This window comes from Eschrichtius robustus, chromosome 13 (genome assembly GCF_028021215.1).
Source record: "Eschrichtius robustus isolate mEscRob2 chromosome 13, mEscRob2.pri, whole genome shotgun sequence".
In the NCBI taxonomy this organism is placed as follows: domain Eukaryota; kingdom Metazoa; phylum Chordata; class Mammalia; order Artiodactyla; family Eschrichtiidae; genus Eschrichtius; species Eschrichtius robustus.
Genome location: NC_090836.1, coordinates 41,888,076 through 41,914,884, shown reverse-complemented (window position 1 = coordinate 41,914,884; position 26,809 = coordinate 41,888,076). Strand labels below are relative to the sequence as shown.

Below are 26,809 nucleotides of genomic sequence, written 5' to 3'. Positions count from 1 at the left end.
GAGCTCTAGTTCCTTCACCTGCAAAGTAGTTGAGGAAACAGCTGGAACCATTTATCTTTGCCTCAGAACTCAGCACAGTGCCTGGCACCCAGCAGGTGCCTCAATGCTTGAAGCAAAGAATGTGCGCAGGTGGCTAAAGCCACCACAAGTCCAGCTGGGCTGACTTTACAGTATGATGTTCTGGCTACCAGCGTTACGGTCTGGTACTCTGAACTGGTTAAAAGAGTGACAAAACAGCTCCTTGTATCAGTTGCTGACCTCCAAACATGTACCATTTTGGATACCCATTTCTTCCATTAAGTGTGCTTCCGTATACATATAATCCTCTCCAGGTGGGATAAGGTGGGATGAACCCTGTAGATCAGGCAAGACAAACCCTCATTTTGTTAGGTCAAATGGCAGGATTTCCAAGGGCAACAAGCCATTACTCTACTGACCTCTAAAGTAGAGGTTCACAGATTGACAACCATGTGTCCTGGCTTTTCTAGGCCACTCCTAACCTAAAGTAGTTTATCCTGTTGTTCCCCATACATACATTCATACTCACAAGACTGTACCCTGGTTTGGGATTCTGAAATACGAGGTCACCCTGTCTATAAACCACTGAGCAAATGGCTGATCACCGCTGGTATAGTTCTAGTTCAAGCACAGGACCTTTGAGCAGTGCTCCTCCATTTTACTCACAGAAGACAGCGAGGCTCTTTCATGCAATACTATTACCTTGTACTCTTTGATCTGTATGTGTCAGTTGCCCCAACTAGTTTATCAGCCCCACAAAGGGCTGTGTTTTAGTTATCTTTATCTCTCCTTAGCTTCCAGCTCAGCAACTGTACAAAGCACTCCCAAACACTGTTGGGGAGAATCCATGCATCTTTTAAGAGTACTTTACCAATAACTGTATGATCCAACAATTCCACTCCTAGGAATTTATCCTAAAGATACACTCTCACACGTAATGAGTGATGTATGTATTATATTGATGAAATATGATCATTTCATCAATACTTATAATAGCAAAAAACTGAAAATCATCATTAGGGACTGATAAAACTAATTATGATAAATTTATACAATGGGATACTATGCAGCCATAGAAAGAACAAGGTACATTTATGTATACTGACATGGAAAGAGGTCTAAGCAGCATACATTCTTCTGATATATGTATATAAATACAGAAAATCTCTGGAGGGATACATAAGAAACTTAACAGTGGTTGCCTCTGGGGAGGGAATAAATAGTCCAGAGTGGGATGGAGGCTTATTTTTCATCATATATCCTTTTGAACTGTTTTTTTTTTTTAAACCATTTACATATTTTGATTTTTCTTAAAACCAAACAAAAACTAGTTATAAAAGTGAGGACAAGTTTAAAAAAAGCAAATTGCTTAGGAATACGCATAATATGATTTCCATATATGTAAAAGAAAGAAAAAACATATTTGCATGTTTGGATTTAGAAAATTTGTGAAAAGATAAACAAGAAACTTATCAGTGATTTCTTGTAAGGAGTGGGACAAGGTAGGGAAGTATTTTTCACTTTCACATCATGTATCCTTTTGTACCTTTAAAAAAATTAGCCTGTATTACTTTTTAAAAAAGTGAATTTAAAAAACTGCCTCAAATAAGGGGCCTACGGAATATCTGATGTTCCTAATGAGGCCACGCTAATTTAAATTTTCTCTCTCAAGTGGCACATAACTGACAAAGGTAAACCTGAAGTTTCAATCTTATCTCTTAGGCTGGGAAAGGACAGGACATTGATCTCTAAGAGGAAATGGAAAGGGAAGGAGAAATGATGGTTAGGAAGGATGTCTCTGAACGCACAGCAGGAACTGCCCAGGGTACACAGCCTCCCTCCTCTTGGAAGGAAGAGATGCTGCGGGGAGCAAAGAATGAGCTGCACAGTTCAAACTTCAGATAAACCTCACTTCTCTTCACTGAAGAAAGTCAAATGGCAAATTTAGGAGAATATCTACAACGTGAGATCCTAAATGAATTATGGTTTAGACATATCTAAAAAAAGGATTGTAGAATGCATATAGTATGCTCCCTTTTTTGTAAAAAACAAAACAAAAAATTAAAAGCCTATATATCGGGCTTCCCTGGTGGCGCAGTGGTTGGGAGTCCGCCTGCCAAGGCAGGGGACACAGGTTCAAGCCCCGGTCTGGGAAGATCCTACATGCCACGGAGCAACTAAGCCCGTGCGCCACAGCTACTGAGGCCACGTGCCACAACTACTGAGCCCACGTGCCACAACTACTGAAGCCCACACACCTAGAGGCCGTGCTCCACAACAAGAGAAGCCTCCGCGGTGAGAAGCCTGCGCACCACAAGGAAGACCCAACACAGCCAAAAATAAAATAAATTTATTTTAAAAAAAGCCTACATATCTATGTGTATAAGCACATATATGCTTTGAAAAGGTTTATAAGGATATATGCCAAATTATTAACAGTTATTACCCCTGAGGAACAGAATGGAAAAGTGGAAAAGTAACTTTTTCCTTTTACATTTCTGTATTATTTGATATTTTAAATGCTACTTTTGTAATTAAAAACAATGTGTAAAAAAAAAAACACTTCATAATTTTCAAACTTTTTGTGGTCATAGAAAAAAGTCTTCAAATATTTTTCTATAAGGAGATTTCAACTTCAACTTCAAGGCAGTTTTGACAAACATGTGGCTTCCCATCTGTTTAGGTGGTTAAATACAGTCTTGCCTGGATACGGGCATAGACCTCATAATCCTTCAAGGCCACTTCAATCTCTGGATTTCCTATAAAGTGTAGGTAAGCAATTAATCAGAAAAGCAGGGCTTTTTCCTGATACCAGCAGGCTGATGGTGATGCTGGATAAATTCCCCCAAATGAGGTGGCCAGCCCCTTAGAAAATGGCTTCCTAGTACTCCTTGACTATTGTTTTCTTTACTGAAAGACACACACACACACACTCTTTTTCTCTCTTTCTCTCTCAGTCTGTGCAACCAACCAGAACCCCGGCAGCTCATCTTCAGCCAAAGAGCTAGGGGAAGCCCTGAGGCAGCTAAGTTCTGCACCACTGCCACTTATAGCCTGGGCTTCAGCCTTGGGAGAACAAATGCTGGGGAAGAAAAAGCTCAGCTGTTATTAAATCGTAGAGGCTGGGGTGGGTGTGGCGTTCTGGCACCAGCACCACCTGCTACACGCAGGAACCCCATTACATTGTGACATCCACTACTCCTGTGAAGGGACAGGCAGTGGAAGACAGGGGTGTGGACAGAACCTTTGGCTGCCTGGGTGAGCTGCTGGCAGCTGCGGGTTTTCTGACTGGTAGGCTCTCCTCCGGAAAGTCACCATTCCCTCTCCTACAGACCTTTTCCCAAGAGGAACCGCTGCATCTGCTCATCCTGGCTTTTACATTTAATTTGGTTCTGAAGGTAAGCAGTGGACAAATGACTTAGGAATTGGACACCCTCATTTAAGCCCCGAACAAGCTGTTCGAGTGACTTCTACCCCATGAGGCCCAAAGAAAAACAGATAATGAAATGAAGTCACTTCCTGCGGTGAAACAAACGTGGGAACGTTTATGCAGTTGTTTTTATTTATTCAACTCTAAAGATTGACAGAGGCAATTTTTTGATGGTTAACACCTTAGATTAACACTAATTATATTGCTATAAATTTGGTTCAGGGTCAGAATAGGAATCAGGAAAAAGGGAGAACAACAACAAAAATCTTCAAACACTGAAACAAAGAAATACTTTTTTTTTCCTTTCATTAAATGCTACTTTCCCATAGACTTCCCTAGACTGGTTTGCAGTCTAAGGTAATAGGAAACAAGGCTTGGGCATTTGGAAGAAACTGCAGGTTAAGCTACGGTGCCAAGCAAGAGACTGAAACCCCGATCTGAGTGTCAACCTCAGGCACGTTCTGGGAGCACAGGCAGATTCTCAAATGCTTCCTAGTGTTCCTTCCTTTTCACCAATTCAGTTTCCCCTTCTCTGGCTAATCCAGGACAGTACCCAACCCCCTCACTGCCTCTCTTGGTCATGTTGTTGTTTACAGGGAACCTGACTGGCACGTGTGGCTTCTGCTTAGACTGGAAAGGCAGCAAGACCAGCTGCTTGATCCATCTCCTCCTGAAAGCCTGGACAGTAGGGGTTGCTGAGGAGGGCCTCTTCAGGCCCCTGAAAGGCCTGGAGCACTGGGAAGAACACTGCTTACCCTTGGGAAACCTGGCAACAGGTGCCGGTGATTCCTGGTGGAAATGACCAGTCAGAATCAATCCATATCACTGGGAAAGGTCAAGGGAAAAAACAGCTTCCCTTCCAAAAAAAATGGTAAAGCGGAAACGAGGAGAGAAGAAACCAAAATATTTAGAATGGCATCAAAAGTGAATGCGCAAACTTCTTTTTGTTATTAAATCTAACTACAAGTTTCCTAAAGTCCAGTTACCAAGTTGAATTGTGTGGGATAGAAGAGACAGGCCAGCTGGAATTTCCCTCAAGATTTCACGGCTTCAGGCTGAGAGGTCCTGGGTTTGCGCTGGGGGAGCCCCTTTTTGAACGAGGGCTTGGGTGGGCTGGGCTCCATGCTGGCTCCAATTCCATTGGTCCCTGCAGAGTGAGTCTGGCCCCGTTCACTAGTGTTTCCTGGCGCCTGGGATGGAGCACTCTGGTACCTGGAACCAGATGAATACCATGAGCTGTTTCTGTAACGACCCCCACTGTCATGTCGCCCTTGGTTCGTGGGGTCATTGGACTTCGGGCCTTGTGGCCTGTAGCCTTGGCCTCCTCGTCTGTTCCCCGGCAATACCTAAGGATAAAAGAAGACAATGTTCAGAGTACTGTGGCATCAGGGCACCCCGTTTGTTACAGTTCAGTTTATTTAGGAGTATTCCGAAAGCCTAAGAGCGGTATCCCAGGCTTGGGACTCAGTTCTCTCTTAAGACTCACAGAGTTTGATCAGCCAATCCAATCTAGACACTAATCAGAATTAATAAATCTTTCACTATTTACCCCCTGCCTTTCACCCCTAGGCTCTTCTCCACTGAAGAGCTTTTCTTTAGCTGGGCAGAAAAGGAAGAAAGAGCATCCTCTGAAGTTGTTACAAGCCCTCAGTTGGGCAGGTATCTTATCACGTGTCTGAATTTTGTAGATCATAAGCCATTTGTAAAGATAATGAACATCTGGAATAATCAAATAAACATCACTATGATCTACTCTGCTATATATCATGAACCACAGATTAAATCACGCTGCTGTGACATTTAACACACCTTTCACATTACAACCCAGAAAGCTTATGGCGTAGGATTTTATTTTTGTCCTCCAATTCCAATGTAATACCAGTCTGAAGAATTACTGACAGCACTGCCTTGGACTGCTCTTATGTATCTCCTTCAAACCAAGGAAAAGAAACTGTGGATTATGCTTCAACTTTCTAGTGTTCACTCCCGCCCTGCCAGGTTCATGCTCTCTCTCTCTCTTTCCCTGATATAATCTACACTGTGCTTCTAGGGAGTTGCAGCTTCAGAGGCATTCTGGTGAACCTGCCACTGTGGTGCTTTTCTACCTCAAGATGGGTACATGACTCCCAGTGTGACCAATTACCAGGCAATACTACTACCTACAAAGCTAGGATCACTGCCAACATCAGAAAGTCAGCAGTCTTGGCGACAGGAAATCTAAACTGGCTGGTGATTTGGAACATACATACCAAATGCTTTCTCTGGAAATAACTGAGGCTGGAGGGATTCAAAATAGGTGTGGAATGGGCATAAAGAGAGGAAGGTAAGGTACTGAGCAGTCAGTGTTTAAGCTGTGACAACCTGGCAGCATTTCTTCGTAACTTGCTCAGTGTGGAAGCTAGGTTACCTCTCGATGAGGCTGGTAGGGCCGGCCACTGGAGTTTGCTGTGGCTGCAGGAGTCTCCCCTGGTGCCGAGTTTTTCTTGTTAGCACTTGTAAGGCTGGGAGCAGAGGCACAGGTGGAAGGGGAAGCAGCGGAGGCATCACACGGGCTCCTCAAAGACACAGCTGTAACCGAGCTACATCGAGATCTGGTTGAATAGCTGTTCTTTGGATGGGACACTGAGACAGAAATATGAGCAATATGTGGTCAGATGATAGAAGAGCATGATGGGTAACCTTTTCCCTATTTCTCCATCTCACAATGAGCAATTTAGGATAAAGAACTGTCTATCTGAGTATTTGTAAAGATAAGCTTATAAATAGGTAACGGGAAGGAAAATCTCCCTTCTGCCCTCTTCCTCCACTCCTGCCAAATCCCCACCGCTTTGTAAGTGGCCCATCCCCCCACCAACTAATGACTTCTTGGCGTTTCCTACCACCTAAACTCCTGGCTTTGGCTCCAGCAGCTGACTAAGCCTAGGAACAATAGTATGGGCCATATGTTCGCTTTCCTATGCAAGGAACATTCTAAAGTACACACTTCAAAAAGAAAGAAAAAGTTAAATAAAAAGCCAAATTCTTTTAAAAAAATTTGAATGAGGCAAGATGAGTTACACATGAACAGAACTAGTCTTTACAACAAATATCTATCTTCCCAAGGCTCTTTCTGCAAAAATAACTCCGAATTCAAAATATCAATCTAGCTGAAAAATACTGATATTTTCAATTCAAGTTTGGTCAGAATTCAACGTCTGAAAGTACCCCCTAGATTTTTTTTCTTGGCTTTAAGCCTGGGCTAATGTTGAGCTCACAATCACTGCCCTAGGTCCAACATTTATTTCACTTTTACACCGAGACAGAAAGAACGGAGGAGCCGAGCTCGGGGTCTGGGTTTGACTGATGTGTCGCTACAAGCTCTCACCACAGAGGCACCTCCGTGCCCCACCTCCACACACACCTAATATGCGCTAGGCAAAGCAGGTATTGTTATCTCCACCGAGGAGTAAAACGAGCGGCCCAGTGTAGAGTGCAGAGGCAAGGATTCAAACTTGGTCTGACTCCAGGGCTACATGTTCTTTATACTATATACCAAACACCTCTCAGCTCAGCAGGAAATGATGAAAAAATAGGACTGCAAATTTAGGGAGCTGGAAAATGCCTATCCTCAGAGCTCAAAGCATCTGTGTCCACTGACTTATTAAGTATCTCAGAGTTCCTTTTCATAAAAACAAGCAAACAAACCAAAACCCAAGAGGGACTGAGGAAGAATCAGGGGAGAAGCCAATCAGCACTTCAGTTTCTAGTTAGTAGAGGGCGGTCTTCTCATCACCATCTCCGGCGCCCTGAATCTCTCAGCACCTCACCTTGTCCAAATGAATCTATGTTCTTCTTTAGGGTCTCTACATCACAGGTGAATCGGGCCACTCGTCCCAGATCCTCATCATATTTACGTTCACTAACAAAGTGCTGGAGAAAAGACAAAGAAAAGCCTCCAGGTGAGACAAACAAGATATGTGGGATTTATAGCTTGCTATAAAGAGATGAAACAATTACTTTCAATTGTTTTATTTTTGTGCTTCAAAGTTCACTACATGGCCATCATATTACCAATGCTGGGTGATTGACAAAATTCAGTCATTTTCCTTAAGGGCCCAAAGATAAGTCCATTTGGGAGCTTTATGAAATGCTAATGGTCATTCGGTGTAAATCAAGAGAAACTCTGGAGAAAGAAGGAACTCATGATGGAGGACCACCTTTCTCTCCACTGTTAGCTACTCTCCACATTGTTCCATTTTATACACAGGCAGAGGCAGCAGAAATGCTCATAAGTTACAACAATGATTCCTTAATTTAAATAGATGATTTGGTGTTCTTTAATATAAACTTCCTTAGTAAACCCACTTCACCGCTTCATAAAGTAGGATTTGTTAGTCCTTGTAATAGGAACAATTTCTTGAGATGGAAAATCATTCATGTGAAAAGTCAGCTTTGCAAATGAGAAGAGTTTATGCTGCAAGTAATTTAATCCTTTTAAGCAGACTGAGCTGAGAAGTAACCATCCCCTTGGGTCAAAAACTAACTATACTATAGAAATAGTGGGGCTAGAAACATGTCAGGAATAAAGTGCTTCTGGGGGTCTGTTTCAATAAACAATTTCTAAGGTAGTCTGGAATCATTTTTTCAGATGTACAAGAGAGTAAGAAAGAAAAGTTAAAGGCCTAGATATAATTTAGAAGAACTGAATTCAGAGCAGTCCTCTAACTGGGGGTGGCCTAATTCCACTTTGGATTTTCAAGGGGTAGAATCAAGTGCATCAGAATCCTCGGGATGCACCTAGAAGCAATAAATGGGAGAGGAGAAATAAAAATTACCTCTGGGACTTGAAGTCCTAAAGCTTCAGAGTATACTGTGGCTTAGGAAAGCACATGAATCTCTATAACAAAGCCTTCAGACATGTAATATCAGTCTGAGATTAATTCTGAAACACATTCTAGGGTTTCCTGAGCCAAAGACATAACAGGAATGACGGAAATAAAATGATCTGGAAATAAGACATTTAAATTGCACAGCACCCACTTCAGTACACTGAAAACGTGGAGAGAAACAGATCCTTAGTCAGCCTGCAGAAATATTTCTAGCAGCTCTTCAACCACGTGGGAAGGGGAACAGATGAAGCCTGTGAGAGCCAGAATTCTTATCTAATTCCAAAGGGGTTTCTGGCTTCTCCCAGATAGTTGAATGAGACTGACTGGCATCAATGCGAGGAAGACTTTCTATAAAATTTAGCAATATAGTCTTAGTTAATCAGAAAATGGTAATTTAAAACTTGCATTGTTGGTTTCACTGTTTCTCCCCAATATAGCCTAAGGGGAAGGAGTGAGAGAATAATAACACGACATAGGTTTGCGTGAAAGACTGGGTCAGGATGGTAACAGGGATGCCTGTAGGGTCCCAGATGATCTTCCATCTATGCTTTTATTTTACAAAGGCTGTTATATAGCCTCCCCAGCATGTATTCCTCTTAAATATGGCAATAAATCTCACACGTTCAGAAAGAGCAGAGTTAGGGCACAGGAGTAGAGAAGGCCATACAGTTCACGGTTTAGAAACAATTAATTAGAATGTCAGTGTCCACAACTACCCATGGATAACCCAACCTCTCTCAGGTTCCCATCTTAGTCTCAGAAACACTGTTCTTTATATAAGAATTGAAAACATCTGAGTGTTGAATCCAAGTAATCTTTATAAACAGTTTACAATATAATTGACACGTCAAATTGCTCATTTTTCTCTTATAAAATCAGAATTGACCAACCAACTATTTAACTACCTACTGAACGCCTACTATGCACCAGGGCATTGTGCCAGGGCACTGGAGACACAGCAGTTCCTGTCACTGTAAAGTTCACTATCGAGTGGGAAAGACAGATTAATCAAATGCACATACAATTATAAGTGTGCTAGGAAGGCACAAACGGGGGACACGTCAGGAAAGTCAGGAAGGATGAGGTCAGCAGTGAGGTGTGTGCTGGGAGTGGCAGGGGGAGGGAAAAGAATGTTCTGGACAGATGGAAAAGCATGTGCAGCAGCCCTCACAGGAGGGAACAGGGTATGCCTGTGGAAAGGAGAGCTAGTATGGCTGGAGCAGAGGGGACAAGGGGGACGCTGTGCAAAGCACGGCAGCAGGGCCAGACCATACAGAGCCCTACAGGCCGTTAAGGATTATAGCCTATCCTGAAAGCAACGGGAAGTTTGAAGTAGGTTCTGTAATGCGAGGGACAGATACGAAGGGGTGGGGAGGCCGGGGCAGTGGCAAAGTGGAGGAGTGGAATCAGTTAAGAGGCTACCGCAAAGTCCAAGCAAGAGATCACTGTAGCTTGATCATGATGGTGGTGGTGGAGACAAAGAGAAAAGGTCAGATCGGAGATTTCGCAGGAGGTCAAAGGGACAGGGTCTGCTGATAGATTTAACTGTGGGAAAAGGAGAAATTCCCTAAGGTTTCCAGCTTGGACACTGGATAGATGACAGTACCATTTACAGAGAAAGGGAAAGGGCCAGGAAAAGGGCCAGGTTTGGGAAGAGGAGATCATGAGTTAAATATATTAGATACAGCCATGAATTACGGAGATTTGCTACTTTAGTCCCCGAGGGTAAGAAGAAAGGCGGAAAGGAGAAGGAAGTTCTACCTTGATATCAGCTCTGAGCTCAACCAGCTGCTCCTCTGACATCCGAACAGCCACATCAGTCATCTTCTTCAGAAGTTCGGCTTTCTTCTGACGGCTGAGCAAAATTTCCACTGTAGAGGAAAGGGAGTATGACTCTTATGGTCTGCTAAATAGGACAAAGAAGAACTAGAAGTATAGGCCTTGCAGTATGTACTTGGACAGCCAAAGGCTTAGCTGCCCACCCATCCAGAAAGGGAAAATACCAAAGGTCCAGTTTCCACCTTCTTGAGGGACTCTGAAGGCAGTTTACATGGTAAATGCTTTTTATGAATCATAAAGACTCATACATCACTTGTCATTTCTCTTTCTCCTCTTCCCACTTAAAAAAAAATTTTATCAAGACGCATGTAAATTAAAACAAAAATATGCACAAGGTAAAGAATACATCTAGAATAAATGGGTATAAAATGAAAAAGAAAACTGTCCCTCCTACTTCTGACTTCCAGAGGAAACCACTGGTAACAATTTCTTATGAATACTTTCCATTATACTCTCTGCATATACAATCTCTCTCTCTCTTTTTTCCCCTCACAATGGTCCCTCCTTTACCTTAGCTATTTTTACTTACTATGTCTTGAAGTTCATTCCTTATTAATACATTGGATTCCCCTCACTCTGTTTAATAGCCACCTAGTATTCTACTATGTGGATATACCACAATTATTTACCAAGTTCCCTAATGATGGACATTAGATTATTTACAGCCTTTCAAGAAGCATCTTCTCTGGCTTGCTCCCAGATGTGTAACTCAGGTATGGCCACGAAGAATGACAGACAATAAAAATTCTCTCAGAGCAGAGAGCCAGGGGCTATGGAGGACAAAGGGCAAAAGAAATCCTCTCAGGAAGTAGATCTAGGGGCTGCCAAATGAACCAAGGAACTTTCTCTACCACTGGGGCAGGGACTCCACTATTCCTGTCCAGTAAGCTTTGATCATTGCATGTCCAAGTGGGAATTTTTACTATAATTATCGTCTTCTCTGCCTATCTATGTAATAACGTTTCTTTCAGTTTATGGGATGCCAGACCACAATATACCATAACCAGAGCTGTTGGAAGATCTGAAACTACCCAGAAGTCCTGGACTTTCAGCTGAATACGTGAACTAGAGGAGACTGTGGAGGTGTTGCCATCAAGCAGGAGGTGAGTGTGTCCTCATTTTGGAAAAAAGAGGACTGCAGGGTAGCTGAGGGGTGGACTGTAGCAAAGACTGTTAGTGACTGAATATCCATTCTCCTCTATCAGAAGTCTAATGTTGTTGGGTACCAATGTGCTTAGGTAAAAAAAGCTACATTTCCTGGCTTTGCTACACATAACTGTATTATGTGGTATAGTTTGGCCGTTGAGATCTAAGCAGAATTCAGAGGCGAGGCTTACTAGAAAGCTCTCTAAAGGAGTCTTAGCCTGCATGTAACATTTTGCCCTTCCCTGACTGGAGCCGTAGGATGTATCTTTTGACCATAAGCACAATGTAAGGATGGCTGGGGAGAAGGATAGAGAAGCCTGGGTCCCTCATATCATTTTGGAGATGCCCTATAGCCCTGGACTGCTTACCTCTGGACCTTTCATTTCATGAGAGAAAAAGAAACTCACATTTCTTTAGGCCATTCTGTGGCATGCAGTCAAACTCAATTCCCAACTTATACACAGAATCCTGTAACCTACTGAGAAACCAGCCAAATTTACGTTAGAAAAAAATAGAATTTTTAAAGAGCTACATCAGGTGTAGAGCTGAATGTCTTTAGCAAGTTTACTCAGTCCAATTTGCCACATATATGCCACCCATGGGCTGCTCATACCTATGTCAGGTTAATCGATAAGGGCACACTTTCCCAATAAGTTAGGAACATGCATACAAAAGTTTCTCAATACAAAGGCCCAACAAATACAAATGATCTGTTGGTCTGGCTCCCAAGATAAAACCTATTTGCCATTTGTATCAAATTCACTTTCTCTCAGCTCCAGCATTCTAGGATTCTAAGATAAAATCACAGATCTCAAGATGTGTCAAGTAAAGATTTCTACACATACCATATAACTCAGAGGGCCTAACTATATGACCTTGGACAAGTCACATTTTTCCAAGGAACTTGTTTCTTTGTTTATGAAATGAAAAAAATAAAACAAAATAAAATCCAAAAACCTAACCCTCCCATAAGGTTGATCATCATCATCACATATGAATGAGTGCAAAAAAACTCGGAACTGTGAAGTACTATGAACATATAATTAATAAACTATAATGTGTAAAGAAAAGAAAAAGAAACACCTTTTTGATATTATTGGTAAATGAGTAATTACATTAGTGTCATTGAGAACTAGGATTTTTAGCATGAGAGGGGTGGACTGTATTTGATAATATAAGATTGACCATGAACTGATAACTGATTGAGGCTGGGTGCTGGGGGTTAATTATATTAGCCTCTCTATTTGAAATATGTTCAAAATTTTCTATAAAAGATGCATTTTAAAAAGCACTTTCGGACTTCCCTGATGGTGCAGTGGTTAAGAATCCACCTGCCAATGCAGGGGACACGGGTTCAAGCCCTGGTCCGGGAAGATCCCACATGTCGCGGAGCAACTAAGCCCGTGTGCCACAACTACTGAGCCTGCGCTCTAGAGCCTGCAAGCCACAACAACTGAGCCCGGGCACCACAACTACTGAAGCCCGCGCGCCCTGGAGCCCACCCACCGCAACTAATAAGCCCACGCACTCTAGGGCCCACTTGCTGCAACTACTGAAGCCCGCGCGCCTAGAGCCCGTGCTCCGCAACAAGAGAAGCCACCACAATGAAAAGCCCACCCACCACAATGAAGAGTAGCCCCTGCTCACCACAACTAGAGAAAGCCCGCGCTCAGCAACAAAGACCCAATGTAGCCCCCAAAAAAACCACCTTCTTCTCAACAGTAAGGACTATGTCTTTTTTTTTTTTTTTTTAGGGGCTATGTCTTCTTACTAATTTTATTTTCTCTGAAACTTCAACTTCAAAAAGAGAACACATAGGTACAAGAATGGACTGAAACTGTCACCGGAAATTTCAGGATATACCACTCAATTTAAATGAAATCTCACCTCTGAAAAACAATGGATAGCATCTCTGTTACGTACTCAAAATTTCATTAAAATGGATCAAAACTGAATTCAGCTCAGTGCTTCAAAGCTGCCTCCTCTGGCCCATGACCACAGACACAAATTATTTAATTGTGAGTCATCATCTCAACCTATTTCCATTCTCACCAGTTTGAGAGTAGGTTAAAAGAAACAACCTTCCTAATTACAAATCTGGCATTCAATGCACGAAGGAAAAACTGTTGAAAAGCCCCAAATCAGTGCCATTGTACAAGGTGCAGTTGGCATTCCCTTCTTTTCATATAGCTGTGTATCTTTAACCTAACCCTTAATAGAAATGACAGAAAACAGATATCTGGTTCTTCTGTATAAAACCCCACAAATTATCCAAGTTAGACTATTCCTCCAGACTCCATTTTAGTAAGCTTTCAAAGAACCCTCGTCATGGGTATCCTGAACCTTCAATTAATTGACTTTTTCCCTACCCAATGATAACAGACACTGAGTGAAGTTTCTACAACCGGAGAAAACAAAGAAAGTTCTGAAAGAGGTAATGACAGGAATGGATACACTGATTGTAGGCAACCTGATGACGTCTCCTCTGATTACGCCAAAGGTTTTTTTCCAAGTAGAAAAATATCCAATGGAATTGTTCAATCACTGGAGGAAAAAAACAAAATAAAACCCAGGCACCTGCAAGATACTTTATTTTCCTTAATTGGTGCTGTGGTGGCAGATACCATGAAGTAGTCTAGTCTCTTAGACACTGAACTCTATATTCAAAATATTGAAATTTGGAAATATTGAAAAACAGGCTCTTGTAAAGTTGTTTCACCTGAAAGGATTCCTATGCCAGCATAGTACAACTGCTCAAGACTGTTTAACCAAATATATAAACTCTTATTGTGGCATTTATATTGAGCTTTTTTAATGGGGGTTGAGAGGCAGGTAATAGCTTTAATAAAGATCAGTCTTACTTGCTTCAGCTTTCACTTTGTCCATTTCAGCAAGCAATGTCACTTCTCGATCCATTAAACTAGGAAGGGATGACAAAGGGAAAAAAGGTTTGATCAGAAACTCAAACAGGAACACAGCACATTGTTAATAGTGGAGAAAGACTTATGAGTTTGTTCCCTAAAAGCATACTACAAAATAAACACTGTATATACCACATGAAAATCCTATCTCACCCTCAGCAAAGACTCTTTTAAAGATTCCAATAAAGAAATCTAATTCCCTTTTATTTCTATATATTACAGTAAACCAGTAGCTACTTATCTAAGAGTTGAGAACCAGTAGATGGCAGTAGCAAGCTACAAAACATTTCTTGGTAAGTTGTGCTAAAGCGGAAGTCCTCATGGAAATTACATATTTCTACATATGTGCATATTTTTAATTTTATATTTTGGTCTATAAAATTGGACAGCTTTGCTTCTAATGAATTTTTACCAGGCAATACTCCTGCTAGGGCATGATAAATTTACCCACGATTAGGTTTTATACATCTTCAACATTTTAGCACAGTTGCACCAAGTCCACTGGTGCTTTAGTCTCAAGAATGCAGAGTAGTCAAAAGACATACATATACTGTGCTGGTTTCAGGTAAACGTTTAATAGTAATCCAGAAAAGATGGAATCAAAGGTTTTTGGAAGGCTTTTTACAGAAAAAGAACATTAAATGGGCAATTAGAATATTCTCCACTGCAAATGTAAATGGTTTGTAAGCATGGGAAAGCTTTTCTATGTTCTTAGAAAAGAGCCCACCACCCTCAGCGAACATGTAAAGAAATAATAGGCTGCCCTAGGGTTAAACCTCTGGATGAAAATAATTTTCCTTACCATATCAGTTTTGTTTAGCGGTGGCAAACAAACAAACAAACAAAACCCCAAAAGCAAAAACACAAAACTAAAACTTTAATACCTGCACACACATGAAATGTTCCAAATCTCCTCATATTTGAAATTCATTCTAATTTCTCCTTTTGAGTGGGAATATAACTACAGGGTTAATAAAAGTTCTCCTCTTGTTCCTGGTTGTAAAACTAATCACACACATATGCATACACACACACACACACACACACACACAGTCTAATTCAATTTAGCTCAATATGTTGTTATGCTGGCGCAAAGTAGTTAATATGGAGACTATAGTGAGATATACAAAAAAGTATAAGGCAGGGACATTTCCTCAAGGAGCAAAATCCGTTATAGTCAAGTGCTGGAGAACACACGTTTGATAATCATTATGCATGATGTTAATACACAGACTTGTAACGAAACAAATTTGGTTGGCATATTAATCCCAAAGCACCAGACTAGAGAGAAGATACAACTATTGTGATAGGGTAGCAATAGTTTTGCTAAGAAAGCATTCCCCAAACCTTGGCAAATATTTTGCTCCAAGAACTCTAGCAGCATTTGGAATACCTAAAAGGCAAAACAGAAGCACATCTGAGACAGGAGCTACCAGGCTTCGAGTTTATCATTACCTCTCTTCTGTCGCTGAATCACCTTAAGATGCAGACACTGTGTCCATCAGATGACAAATTTGTCTCTGACAAAGCTTGTAAAATGTTTATTAAAAGAGCTCAGCAAACAAGTAAGATTTTTGCAGCTTACAATCTTTATTAGGAAAAAAAGTTCTGCACGGTCACAATAAGACTTTTTGTGTCCGTATGAGCTACTACATCGTGATGGTACTTTTTTTTCCCTGTAAGAATGATTAGCATCCATTTACATAACCTTTGTTTCTTGAATAACTCATTTCATAAGAAATTCACAGGGCAGTGTGTGCGCAACCATATGACCACTCCAATTAAAAAAGAAACAAAAGCTTACCTTTTCATGCCAAAAAACACTGAAAAGCAGTAAGCACTTCTATTTCTTTTTGTTTGTTGTTTGTCATGTTACCATCTATTGGTAACACCTACTGAAAGGTCCTGTGATGTCAGCCAAGCATTAAACAGAGGAATCTACTGGTTAACTGTTGGGATATTTTCTCAGAGAAAAGCCTGATGAATCTTTGCAATTTTTCATTAAATTTTTTACAAGTCTTTAAAATAGAAAAATGAATAAATGTTAAATTATATGTAGTGTAAGTGCCTGGCGATTAGCTTTTTTGATTATAATGTAAGTGCCCAACATTAAGCTTTCGGTTGCCGACATTCATAAAGAGCCAGGCCACCCCACCTATGAGGTTCCCCTTTTAGAAGGCCCTGGGTGACCTAGATAACTGACCCACTTGAGTGATCCTACTTTTCCTTCCCACGCTTTCTTGCTCTTATGTTTTAAATTTACTAATAAAGAATGAACCCGCAAAACCCTAGGCACCCCACCCTCAACCCCAATAAAGGCATGACCCCAGGTCTGTACTCTCCTTAGGCACACTTTGCTGTGTGGTTCCAGGCATGCCATGTACCCTTCACGACTTGTGAGTAATAAACCTTGTTTTTTTCTTCAAAATCCCCTGATGGTTGTTGCTGAGGTGCATCTGGCAATCATAAGAACCACAAGGGCCAGTCCGCCGCAACACTGGCTCATGGGGGGCAGGGGTCACAAGCAGTATGGGGCCCAGGTGAGTGCCCCCAGGCATTCCTAGCTGAGAGCATCACTAAAGATAGGCTGAGACCAACACAAAACACTATTAAGAACTTTCTTAAAAGTACATCACATAATGTATTACAGTTGTGTAGAAGAATGACTGTATTTTAGGTAATTAATGCTAAAGCATTTAGGGATGGCATGTTATGTCTGCAACTTCCAAATGGTTCCACCAAGACACACACACACACACACACACACACACACACACACACAGAGCAAATACACTGATCACTGTACTATCCCTTCAACTTTTCTGTATGTTGAAAGTTTAAGTGCGGAAACATGCACATCACAAAATAAACAGAGAGGGTGAGAAGAGTGCAAAGGTGGAAAGTAGGCTAAGCGTAAGACACATAGCAGAGGCATTTTTTACAATTAAAAATAGTAATTTACTGTAATACAATGAGGAAACTTAAGCTAAAGTTTCTGACAATGAGGAAACTTAAGCTAAAGTTTCCACCTGTTCTAAGCTGTATGGCGGTCCCAGTATGGATCTGTGGCCAAGAGATTCAAAAGTACCTGTGGTTTGAGGTAATAGTTTTCAGATGCCATAGCTACAAGCAATGAGTCCTCTCAGAGAGTGATGAAAGGCTCATTCAGGCTGCCAGACTTTCTGTTACCTTTCTTACTCAGTACTTGAGGGTACTGACATACAATAATACCTCAATAAATGGCTTTCCTGAATGGAAATACATGATGATGAGCATCTGATAACACTGGACTCAGAAAGTGATAATGAAAATCCACTAAATATTGCTGGGACTCTGTTTAGAAAGACACTAGGTCTTATTAAGCCTGGGCCTTATATAGCATGGAGAATATCCATATCCTTTCTTTGACCATGAAAGATGGTTTTAGATGTCCTGTCACTGTTAAGGAAAAAGACTGGTAAATGTCTGAATGTTCTCTATTTCCTTCCCTCCTTACCAAGACTTTTTACCATCTTCACATTTCCTCAACTTATTCTAAAGCTTTTGCGTAATTTAGTTGGTCAGAATAGTTGTTCCTGTAGCATCACCAATCATATCTCTAAGATACATTATATATCCATCATTTGAAACAAGCCCTTTAATTAATATATTTAACATGCAGCTTATTGATTAAAGCTATTGCCTTCAGTAATTCCTTGGTACCAAAAAACTGTTAACTATCATTTGTTTATGGTTGTTGCATTAGAAAACAATGTTATAATAGAAACGACTCTGGCAATTCCTGAGCCAACTAATTATTTCAAGGGTTTATACTCTAAACCACTCAATAATGTTCTTACAAAACATTTGAACTTGATTTTATTTGCTGAAAACCTAAAACCTATTTATTCTAATTCCACTAAAGCAGAAATCCAAGCCAAGCCAAGCCAATGCAAACACCTTTATTTCTCTGAAGACACTTCTCCCTTCTCGTATAAAACAACCAAAAAAGAGAATTTTCAGTAGTTTTTGTTAGCAGAGAATTAATGATGCTTCAAGTGTTTCATAAAACTCTGTATTCCCAGAACTGGTTTTATGAGTATGGTACACACATCTGGGCTCAAAAGAGAAACAAAAAACACCAGTTAGGCAGCCAGGTCATCATGTTGAGCTGAACAATTGGGGTAAAATGAATGGAAAGAATCAGTTTATTAAATCAAATTTGGATCTTATGAAAACTCGGTTCCTCTCTGTTCAGAGGCCTTTACAAAGCATGTAATGTAATTTTCATATTTCAAGAATCTCAAGTAGCTTTTAAGAAGTTAGAATGTGGATATAAGCTGTTCTTGTGGGACAGGCCCTTAATGGAAAACCTTTCTTTCTGTTCTTCTCCAGTGGTCAAAGCATCTCAATTCTAAAGTAATACTAGAGACCATATGATTCGATGATATTTTACAGTATGTTTTGGGAAAAAGAAACAGTAGCAATCTAGATTACCAAGGAGCTCATTATTCAAGTTTCTAGTTGGTAAGGAAAACTAGTTGGAGTGTTAAGCCACATAATGAGTGGCTGACTTGATCCTAAACCAGGACTTGTTTTTTTGAACCTTCTCTCTGGATATGATAGCAACGTCTAAAGGGAGACATATATGGACTAGGAAGGCGAAGACTGAAAAAAATAAAGGCAAACAGAGATACCTGGTAAGACACAAAAAAGGGAGCATGATAGAGTGGAAAAGTATCACTTAATAACAAGTATGACTTTTGGCAAATTATTTTTTTCTGTGCCCATTTTTTTCATCTATAAAATGAGTATAATATTACAAATGATATTGTTATATATAGATACTGTGCATAAAAGTTTCTGACATACAATAATACCTCAATAAATGGCAACAGCAATTATTATTCTAATTTCTGTAGTCATGTTGATTTCTCAGTTTCAGCAGAATATCTGTTTAGTAAAATGCCCTCATATTACTCTGGTAAATCATTATACATTCCAGATCCACTGTCTAGAAATTCTTTTTTTTTTGCCACGCCTCACGGCATGCAGGATGCTAGTTCGCGGACCAGGGATTGAACCTGTGCCCCCTGCAGTGGAAGCACAGAGTCCCAACTACTGGACCGCCAGGGAAGTCCCTTTTTTTCTTCTTATTTTTTTTTCCGATGTGGACCATTTTTAAAGTCTTTATTGAATTTGTTCTTCTGTTTTATGTCTTGGTTTTTTGGCCGTGAGGCATGTGGGATCTTAGCTCCCTGACCGGGGATCGAACCCGCACCCCCTGCATTGGAAGGTGAAGCCTTAACCACTGGACCACCGGGGAAGTCCCTAGAAATTCTTAAATAAACACATACACATACTAACACAGTGCAGGCAGTTATACAGAGGTGAATCAAAGATAATTTAAGTGAAAAGAATACACTACAAAATTACAATCTCACTATGATTATATCTATTAAGATTACGCATGCTTATAGATAAGGGACACAGGGAACACAAAAAATAAAAAATTAATTATGTGTTAAGGTGGTAGAGTTATATGACTTCTATTTTTCTTAAAACAATTGTTATAATTATGGGAAATATAGTAAAAATAAGAGGGAATAAAGGAAACTTTAAAAAAAAGAAAAACAAAATTCAGATTCCTTCATCAAACGCTCTCATTCTACTTTAGCCTCTGACTTATCTCTCACTACTTTCAACTATCGCCCCTTAGCTCTAGCTACACTGTGAAGTCCCTATATGTCCCTTCTATGCCTTTGCTTATATCATATCTCTTAAAGGATCCCCACCCTTTCTGCCAGTGTAAACTCCATGCGGTTTCAAGGCTTGATAATGATTCATTTCCTCCAAGAAATCTTTTCTAATTGACCCCCTCCACAGTAACCTTTCTCTTAAAATCTTCATGCCTTTCCCACAACTAAGATCCGACCTGAAGAATATCTGAATTGAAAGTCACTCCAAATTGTGACTTAAGAAGAGTGATTTAGGCCCTTATGAATTACAAAATAAAAAGAACATTAAATATTTTGGATGGAATGGTCCTTCTTATAGTTTTGTCTTATTGAACTAAAAAAATCCTTTAAAGGCGTTCATGGGCTCAGTCAAAATCCCGGTCCTCTTCATTCTAACCCTATTCTATAACAACTGAATTCCTTAGTCCCTAAATTCTCCTGCAGTGGGGTTTCTCTGTGACACAGCCTTTAAGCTGAGGAGGAGATAACGTATGAGATAGGCACCAAGAGTCTCTAGCCTTCTTCTCAAGCTTTGGTGGGGTGAAGAGCATAGGTTACTGGGAGTCAGAACACACAGATTCAAATACTGAGTCTGCAACTTATGATGTCATGTTAGGCAAACAGCTTAACCTAAGGCTCAAATTCCTTTTAATAGTAAAGTAAAATATAAAGTTCCCTCTGCACAGGACAGAAATCTGGATGAATAAATCAGATAGTATGATTGAACATGTTTGGTACTGTAAAGTAATCTTCTTATGTTATTTAGTTATTTTCATAGATGGTTAAAGGATTAGAATTTTAAATCAAAGAATATCGAGAACCACGGAGGCAAGAACTAGTAGAAATAAGATATCAGTGTACTAAACAGGCGAAAACTGAAGAATAATCTAAAACTAAAGAGTGCTAGGTACCTTTCTGATAACACATTATAACAGTAGCCCGTTCCTTTATTTCTATGGTTTTTAGACATTTTTGAAAGTGCTTTCATTAATAAAATTATTTTCTAAATTTTCAGCATCTCTACAGATGGGCTTTAAATTTAAGGATCTAAAAGCCTTTGTTAAGTTTATTATAAGAAGAAAAGAGAAGCTCAAATAAAAGGAAATAACTTTTCTAAGGTGAATGAGGAATCAGCCAGGAAAAACTTTAGTCTTAAGCACAGGCTTACATTGACTTTGTGTGCTGTAGAATCCCAAATTTATTACCCATTTTCTCCTTTTAGTAAGTACCTTTTGACTTTCAATAAAACAGAAATTTTATTTAAAAGGCAGGCTGAGTGTGTATTTTGTTGGCACTTTTCACCAACACATATTATGACAACTGTCCGAAGTAGTTTACACACTCCAGCTTCATGTTCTACTTCATATCCTGCTCCTTAACAGCCTTAAACTTAAGTCAGCTAGGAGCTCCAACAATGTGTCAGACAAATTTTATTAATTAACAAGAAAAGTAAACCTGGGTCTAGAGATGATTATTACTGGATCACCAATAAGAACAGGTTTGACGTTTTACATCCTGGGAAGCCTCTGCTTTTACCTTCCCACAGGTAAATGTCAGCTTTCATTTGGCCTCGATGTGAAAGCAGTTATCGGCGTAATTCCCCTAGTGCCCCATCAGGTGTAATGTAATCTTACTGTTGCAAATTTGTTAGAACGCTTTTCTTTTCTTTTATACTGTAACCAACACAAAAAATGGCTTCCTAAGTGACGTTAACTCCAAGCTCTGGTTCAGTGCCAAAGAGAGTTAGCTCACCTGCCAATTATATCTTGAAGTAGAAACTACAGGGGCATTGAAATAAGCCAGTTTAAAAACACAATCATCCAGAGAGAAGGCTTTACACCAGCAGGAAAGGGCAGGTAATGTTTTTCCTCAAGTTAAATTGACCTGGTTGCTACGCCTGCTAATCAATCCTAAATACACAGTTTCTAGGCAGGAAACCATTTCATTTGTCATTTATTAAAGGAGGCTCCCCCTGACTGGGTTCCAAGTCAACAAGGACTCACAAATCTCTCTCCCGGAACTGTATTTCCTGGTTCAGGCTGGTTCCGAATGGAATCAGATCCTGTGGCTAAGTAATCAGTAAACTAAATAATCATGGAGACCGGAGGTTTGTCAAGGCAAAGTTGTGATGCTCTACCCTTAGCTCTTTATTCTTTTCTTGAGCCAACAATATCTGATATGATAATAATCCAGAGCAAAGGGCATGGGGCTTTCTCCCAGAGGGTCAGAAAGAGGAGAAATCAGTTACCTAGAAAAATTTCCAGGGGAAGTTAGAGTTTATTTAAGGTGAATTTCGGAGAATTGGTTGGATTTAGATAAGCAGAAAATATAGGAGAGCATTACCAGGCTGGAAAAGTGGCCTTAACTAGTATATGGAAGAGGAAATGTGTACGTTAAGTTTTGAGACGAGTAATCTGGCTAGAGCAAAAATGTATTTGAATTTCTAGCTATAAGACCTGAAAGGGGAAACTTGGGATTCAGGACAAAGCATGGGTAGACTAGCAGATGAATTATCTATCCTAAAAGTACTTTTTGGTTCATGGACCACTCTACACTTTGCAAATGATAAAAGCAGTGGTCAGCAAATTTTTGGAGGCTTTATTCTACATCTTCGTTAATTCACTCCCTTCTTCAATTCCACAGAACAGGAGGACTGAGGCTACCCACACTCCCTCTATCTTTTGTCTGCTGCGGCATGAAGTGACCAGACTAAGTTTGTGAACAGAGACATGGCTGAATATGACCTCAGGAAACAGCCCATAGACAGGCAAGAAAACGGATGGATGGTTGGGAGGAAGAGTGGTGTAGGTCCTCCCTATTCATGAAAACTTCCTCTCACATTTCAGATCCACGCAAGTCTTACAAGTAAGCAGAATGGACAGTCTTAAATCCCCAAATATCAATCTAGCTGCTTGTCTTCCTGTCATTTTACTTAATTTGGTCCTTAGGTCTTTTCCGTTTTCAAAAAAGTCCCTTATAAAATGCAAATACCCCCCCGAAAGGAGTTATGGTTTAAAAATTAGTTACCACTTTACTAATAGTTAAAACAGCTTCAGTGTTCTAGAAAAAAATTAGAATATATTTCTCCTCCCAAAGATTCTATAATCTATAATCAAATATATTTGATAAATAGCTCCCTCTTGTAAATTCACAATGCAGATTAGCACTGAAAAGGCATTAAGAAGTCCAGTAGTAAAAAAAATTTTAAGTATTTTCAAACCTCTTTAACTACTAAACCCAAACCTCTTTAACTACTAAACCCTATTTCCCCTACAGAACACATACATTTTAAGATAGAATTTTTTAAAACAAGTTTAAAAAACACAAAATTAAAATAAATCAATGATTAATAATAGGGCACAGAAGAGACCATTAGGGTGGGGTGCATTAGGAAAACAAAGACATCTTTTCTACTTTATAACTTTGTTCAAAAACATCATGTCACTGGTTACAGATTCCCGGTTTAAAAGACAGACCCTAATGTAAGGATGCATGACCTACTCTATAATTATTTGTCCCTTTCCAAACAATGTTAAGTTAATATTAATTTAGGCCCATTCCTAAAGCATTATGAGTTCTCTCTACCACTCATTCCCACACTGTGACCACAAGTAGAATGAATCAGAAAGCTAAATATAGCATAGGATTTTTAAGTCTTTCTCCACTATGTAGAGTAGTTAAGAGTTAGGAATTAAAGAATTTGGTGAATGGCTAACCATCTTTTATAAACGATCATTTTTGTGCTACTGATATCAAAAGCAACTTAACTTACCAGCTCTGCAATTCAGCAAAAGCTTGTTTCATTTTCTTAATGGAAGCATCCATCTCTTCTTTAACTACAACTCGATATCGTGCAAGAGACACTGTGCAGCGCTGGAGGTCTTTCACAGATTTTTCAATATTAGAACCTTGGAAAAAACCCCAATAAAAAAAGGAGCACAGGTGACTTGAAAGCTGGATCTGAACACCTAAGCATGTAACGTAACAAATGTCACGTGGACTAAGAATACTTCCTAAATAGCCACACTCCTCAACAAAAAACTAATGTTTTCATAGATTTTTTTTTTTTAAATAAGTATCGTGGCCAAGATGGAGTAATAGGAATTGGATTTACCCTTCTGTCTTAAAAAACTTCAGACACACACAAAATATATGAAACAATGGTTTTCAGACAATGAACAATAGGCAGTACTTCTCACCCACTACCCCACACTCCCCTGCGAAGAAAACAGACACAAAAGAAGTGAGGCCTATGACTGCCCCAACTTACTGCCATAAGAGAGTCTCCAGGCTGCAGTGCAAGGAGGAGAAATCCTAAACTGAGCCTGGAAGTCTCCCTGAATTGAGGGGACAGAGTTGAGAATTCAATGAGGCCAAGGTGGCTATAATTCTCAGGGCAGAATACTGGAGAGGAGAAAGCTACACAAAAATGAAAAAATTGTACAAAGATCTACAGAGGATTCTGAGTGCATGGGTGTGCAGAAACTACCTGAAACAGGGAAAAGAACCACTGGAAAGCAGCAGGGGGAATAATCCTCAGAGCTAATAATACGCAGATCAGGAATAGTTCATGTTCATACCAGCTAGAGTGGGGCACCAGGTAGAGTTCTTAGAAGGGTACTGCCTCAGTAATTAGCTCTAGACTAAAGGCTGCTCTATTTCCATCTAAAAAAGCTTAAAAAAGCAAGCTTCAGATTGTTTCCAAATAACAGTCCCAGAATAAATCACAAGAATATTTAAAGAAATACAAAAATATCTAGCAATCAACAAAGAGAAATTCACAATGTCTGGCATCCCATAAAAAATTACTAGAGGCAGAAAAAAGTATGACTGATCCATAATGAAGAGAAAAATCAATGAATAGAAACAGGTGCAGAAATGACACAGACGTAGAATCAAGTAGGTAAGGACATCAAAACAGCTAATATAATCAGATACCATATGTTCAAGAAGGTAGAGGAAAAGCATAAGCATGTTAAGGAGAGACATGGAAGATATTTAAAAAGACCCCAACTGAACCTCTAGAGATGAAAAAAAAAAACCCACAATGTTTGAGATGAAAAATACACTGGATTGGATTAACAGCAGATTAAAAACTATTAAAGAAAAAAAGATTAATAAATTTGAAGATGTCAATTTTAGAAACTATCCAAAATGAAATGAAACACAGAGAGAAAAAGACTAAAAGAAAACCTATGTCAGTAGGTACCAAACTTTCAAAACTCTCTAAATAACAGGATTTAGTAGAATACAATTCACCACGTAGACATTACAAAATTGATAAAGTTCTCTCTCGGTAGTACAGTTTGAAGCATTATATGTGGGTAAGCCAACACTGTAGATAAAGATGAAATATATTTACCTACCCAACACATTTTAACCAGTTTCTGAGAGTTCTATTAACCTTTTTATATTCACCAATGTCAAAATTATTACAACTGGTAGTTGGAATAACTGATCTAGCAAATTTATAATGTGCCAAGATACAGATTTTCAATTTTTTATTTAAATCCTTCCTCATCTCAACTTGATTTCTTTAAAATCTACCTAAAAGCTTTCAAGCCCTGTGCCTTTATTTTTGCTTGACTAAATCGTCTCTGACTTGCCTTTCTGCACCAAGCTGAGGGCTATGTTAGAAAGATGAAAAAGGAGAGCTTCGCTAATTAAATTTGGCTCATGTGGAATAAATAATTCAATAAAGAGCTACAGGTTACAAGTGTCTTTTACATTTCTCTGTTTCATTTGTTCAGGTGAGTGGACTGCCATGCTTAGATGTATGGCAGAAGGGCTATTATCTCTATCTGTTTAATTATTGGCTGATTATTTAAATAACTATTATAGTTTAAAAAAAAAAAGCAAATGGCTACCATCAGTCAATGCTAAGTAAATGCTTAAGAAAAAATGACCTTGTTTAAAGCTATAGTCTTACAGGTATCAGTAAGAGCATGAAGTTGTGAAGAGAAATTAAAATATTTCTTCAAAGGGTCATTTCAAAGATGGCAGAGCTTTTTACTGTTGAGTCAACCAGGAGATAAAAGTGAAGAAAATAGCACAGAAATGTTGCAGTAAAGCAAATAAAACAAACAGGTTAATGTTAGCAGAAAAGTCATCCTGGCATCCTTGACTTTCGCTCACAAAAACGATCCCCATTATTGTAGCAAGACTGTACAGCATCTAAACTACTATCAGACTCCAACTGTGTACACAAAACGGGGAAAGGGTGGATAGACACTGCCTGGAAAACAGAAAAAGTATTACCTGCTGCCCATTCTGAAACCTTACCTATGAGAACAAAGATAATTTGCCCTCTTTAGCTAAAAACACAGATTTTATTGTTTTCTCTCAAAGGAAGGCCTCTGATTTACCTAGCTTTTTGTTGGTGGAAGAGAGTGGAACATCTTCCATTCCTAGATTTGAAAGCTGAGGTCCTATGGTAGGTCTTGAGAAAGATTTGGCAGCATTTCTATTCTGTTGAGAATTCTGAGCAGAGTGCACAGTCAAAGGCCTGGACTCAAAATCAGAGACACCATTCTCCAGTGTGGATCCTGTCAAAGGAAGAGGCCAGTATATTAGAGCACAATTTAGGGGTAAATCAAGCAGTCTTAAGTATACACAAAGAAAAAAGGTAAAAATGCGCCAAAACGATGCCTCTTTAAAGGTTGTGAACAGAATCAACTGACAGAATAGAACAAAGAGCAGAGTCAGTGAGGCTATGAGTATTATCTGGCTTAGCCCTAAAAGGCTTCAATCCTAATTGAAGAGGAGGATTCTTTGTTAACCCATCTCCAGATAGGCTAGCTCATTCCCTGTACCTTGGTAACTTCCTTGTAGTTCTGGGCACAAGGAAGTGAAGAGAGTCAATATCACCAC

The 26,809-nt window shown here is 39.6% G+C and overlaps 1 protein-coding gene across 1 annotated transcript in view; it reads right to left on the bottom strand.

Annotated features, from left to right (window-relative positions):
• Positions 1-2,624: 2,624 nt before the first annotated feature.
• SPATS2 (spermatogenesis associated serine rich 2) overlaps positions 2,625-26,809 on the bottom strand; it is a 145,428-nt gene continuing 121,243 nt past the window's right edge. The window contains exons 7-13 of the mRNA XM_068561040.1: positions 26,305-26,484; positions 23,712-23,847; positions 14,163-14,221; positions 10,078-10,187; positions 7,255-7,357; positions 5,856-6,070; positions 2,625-4,794 (exon numbers count right to left, since the gene is read on the bottom strand). Coding sequence (XP_068417141.1) covers positions 4,483-4,794; positions 5,856-6,070; positions 7,255-7,357; positions 10,078-10,187; positions 14,163-14,221; positions 23,712-23,847; positions 26,305-26,484 — 1,115 coding nt within the window. The 3' untranslated portion in view covers positions 2,625-4,482. The remainder of the gene's footprint in view (positions 4,795-5,855; positions 6,071-7,254; positions 7,358-10,077; positions 10,188-14,162; positions 14,222-23,711; positions 23,848-26,304; positions 26,485-26,809) is intronic.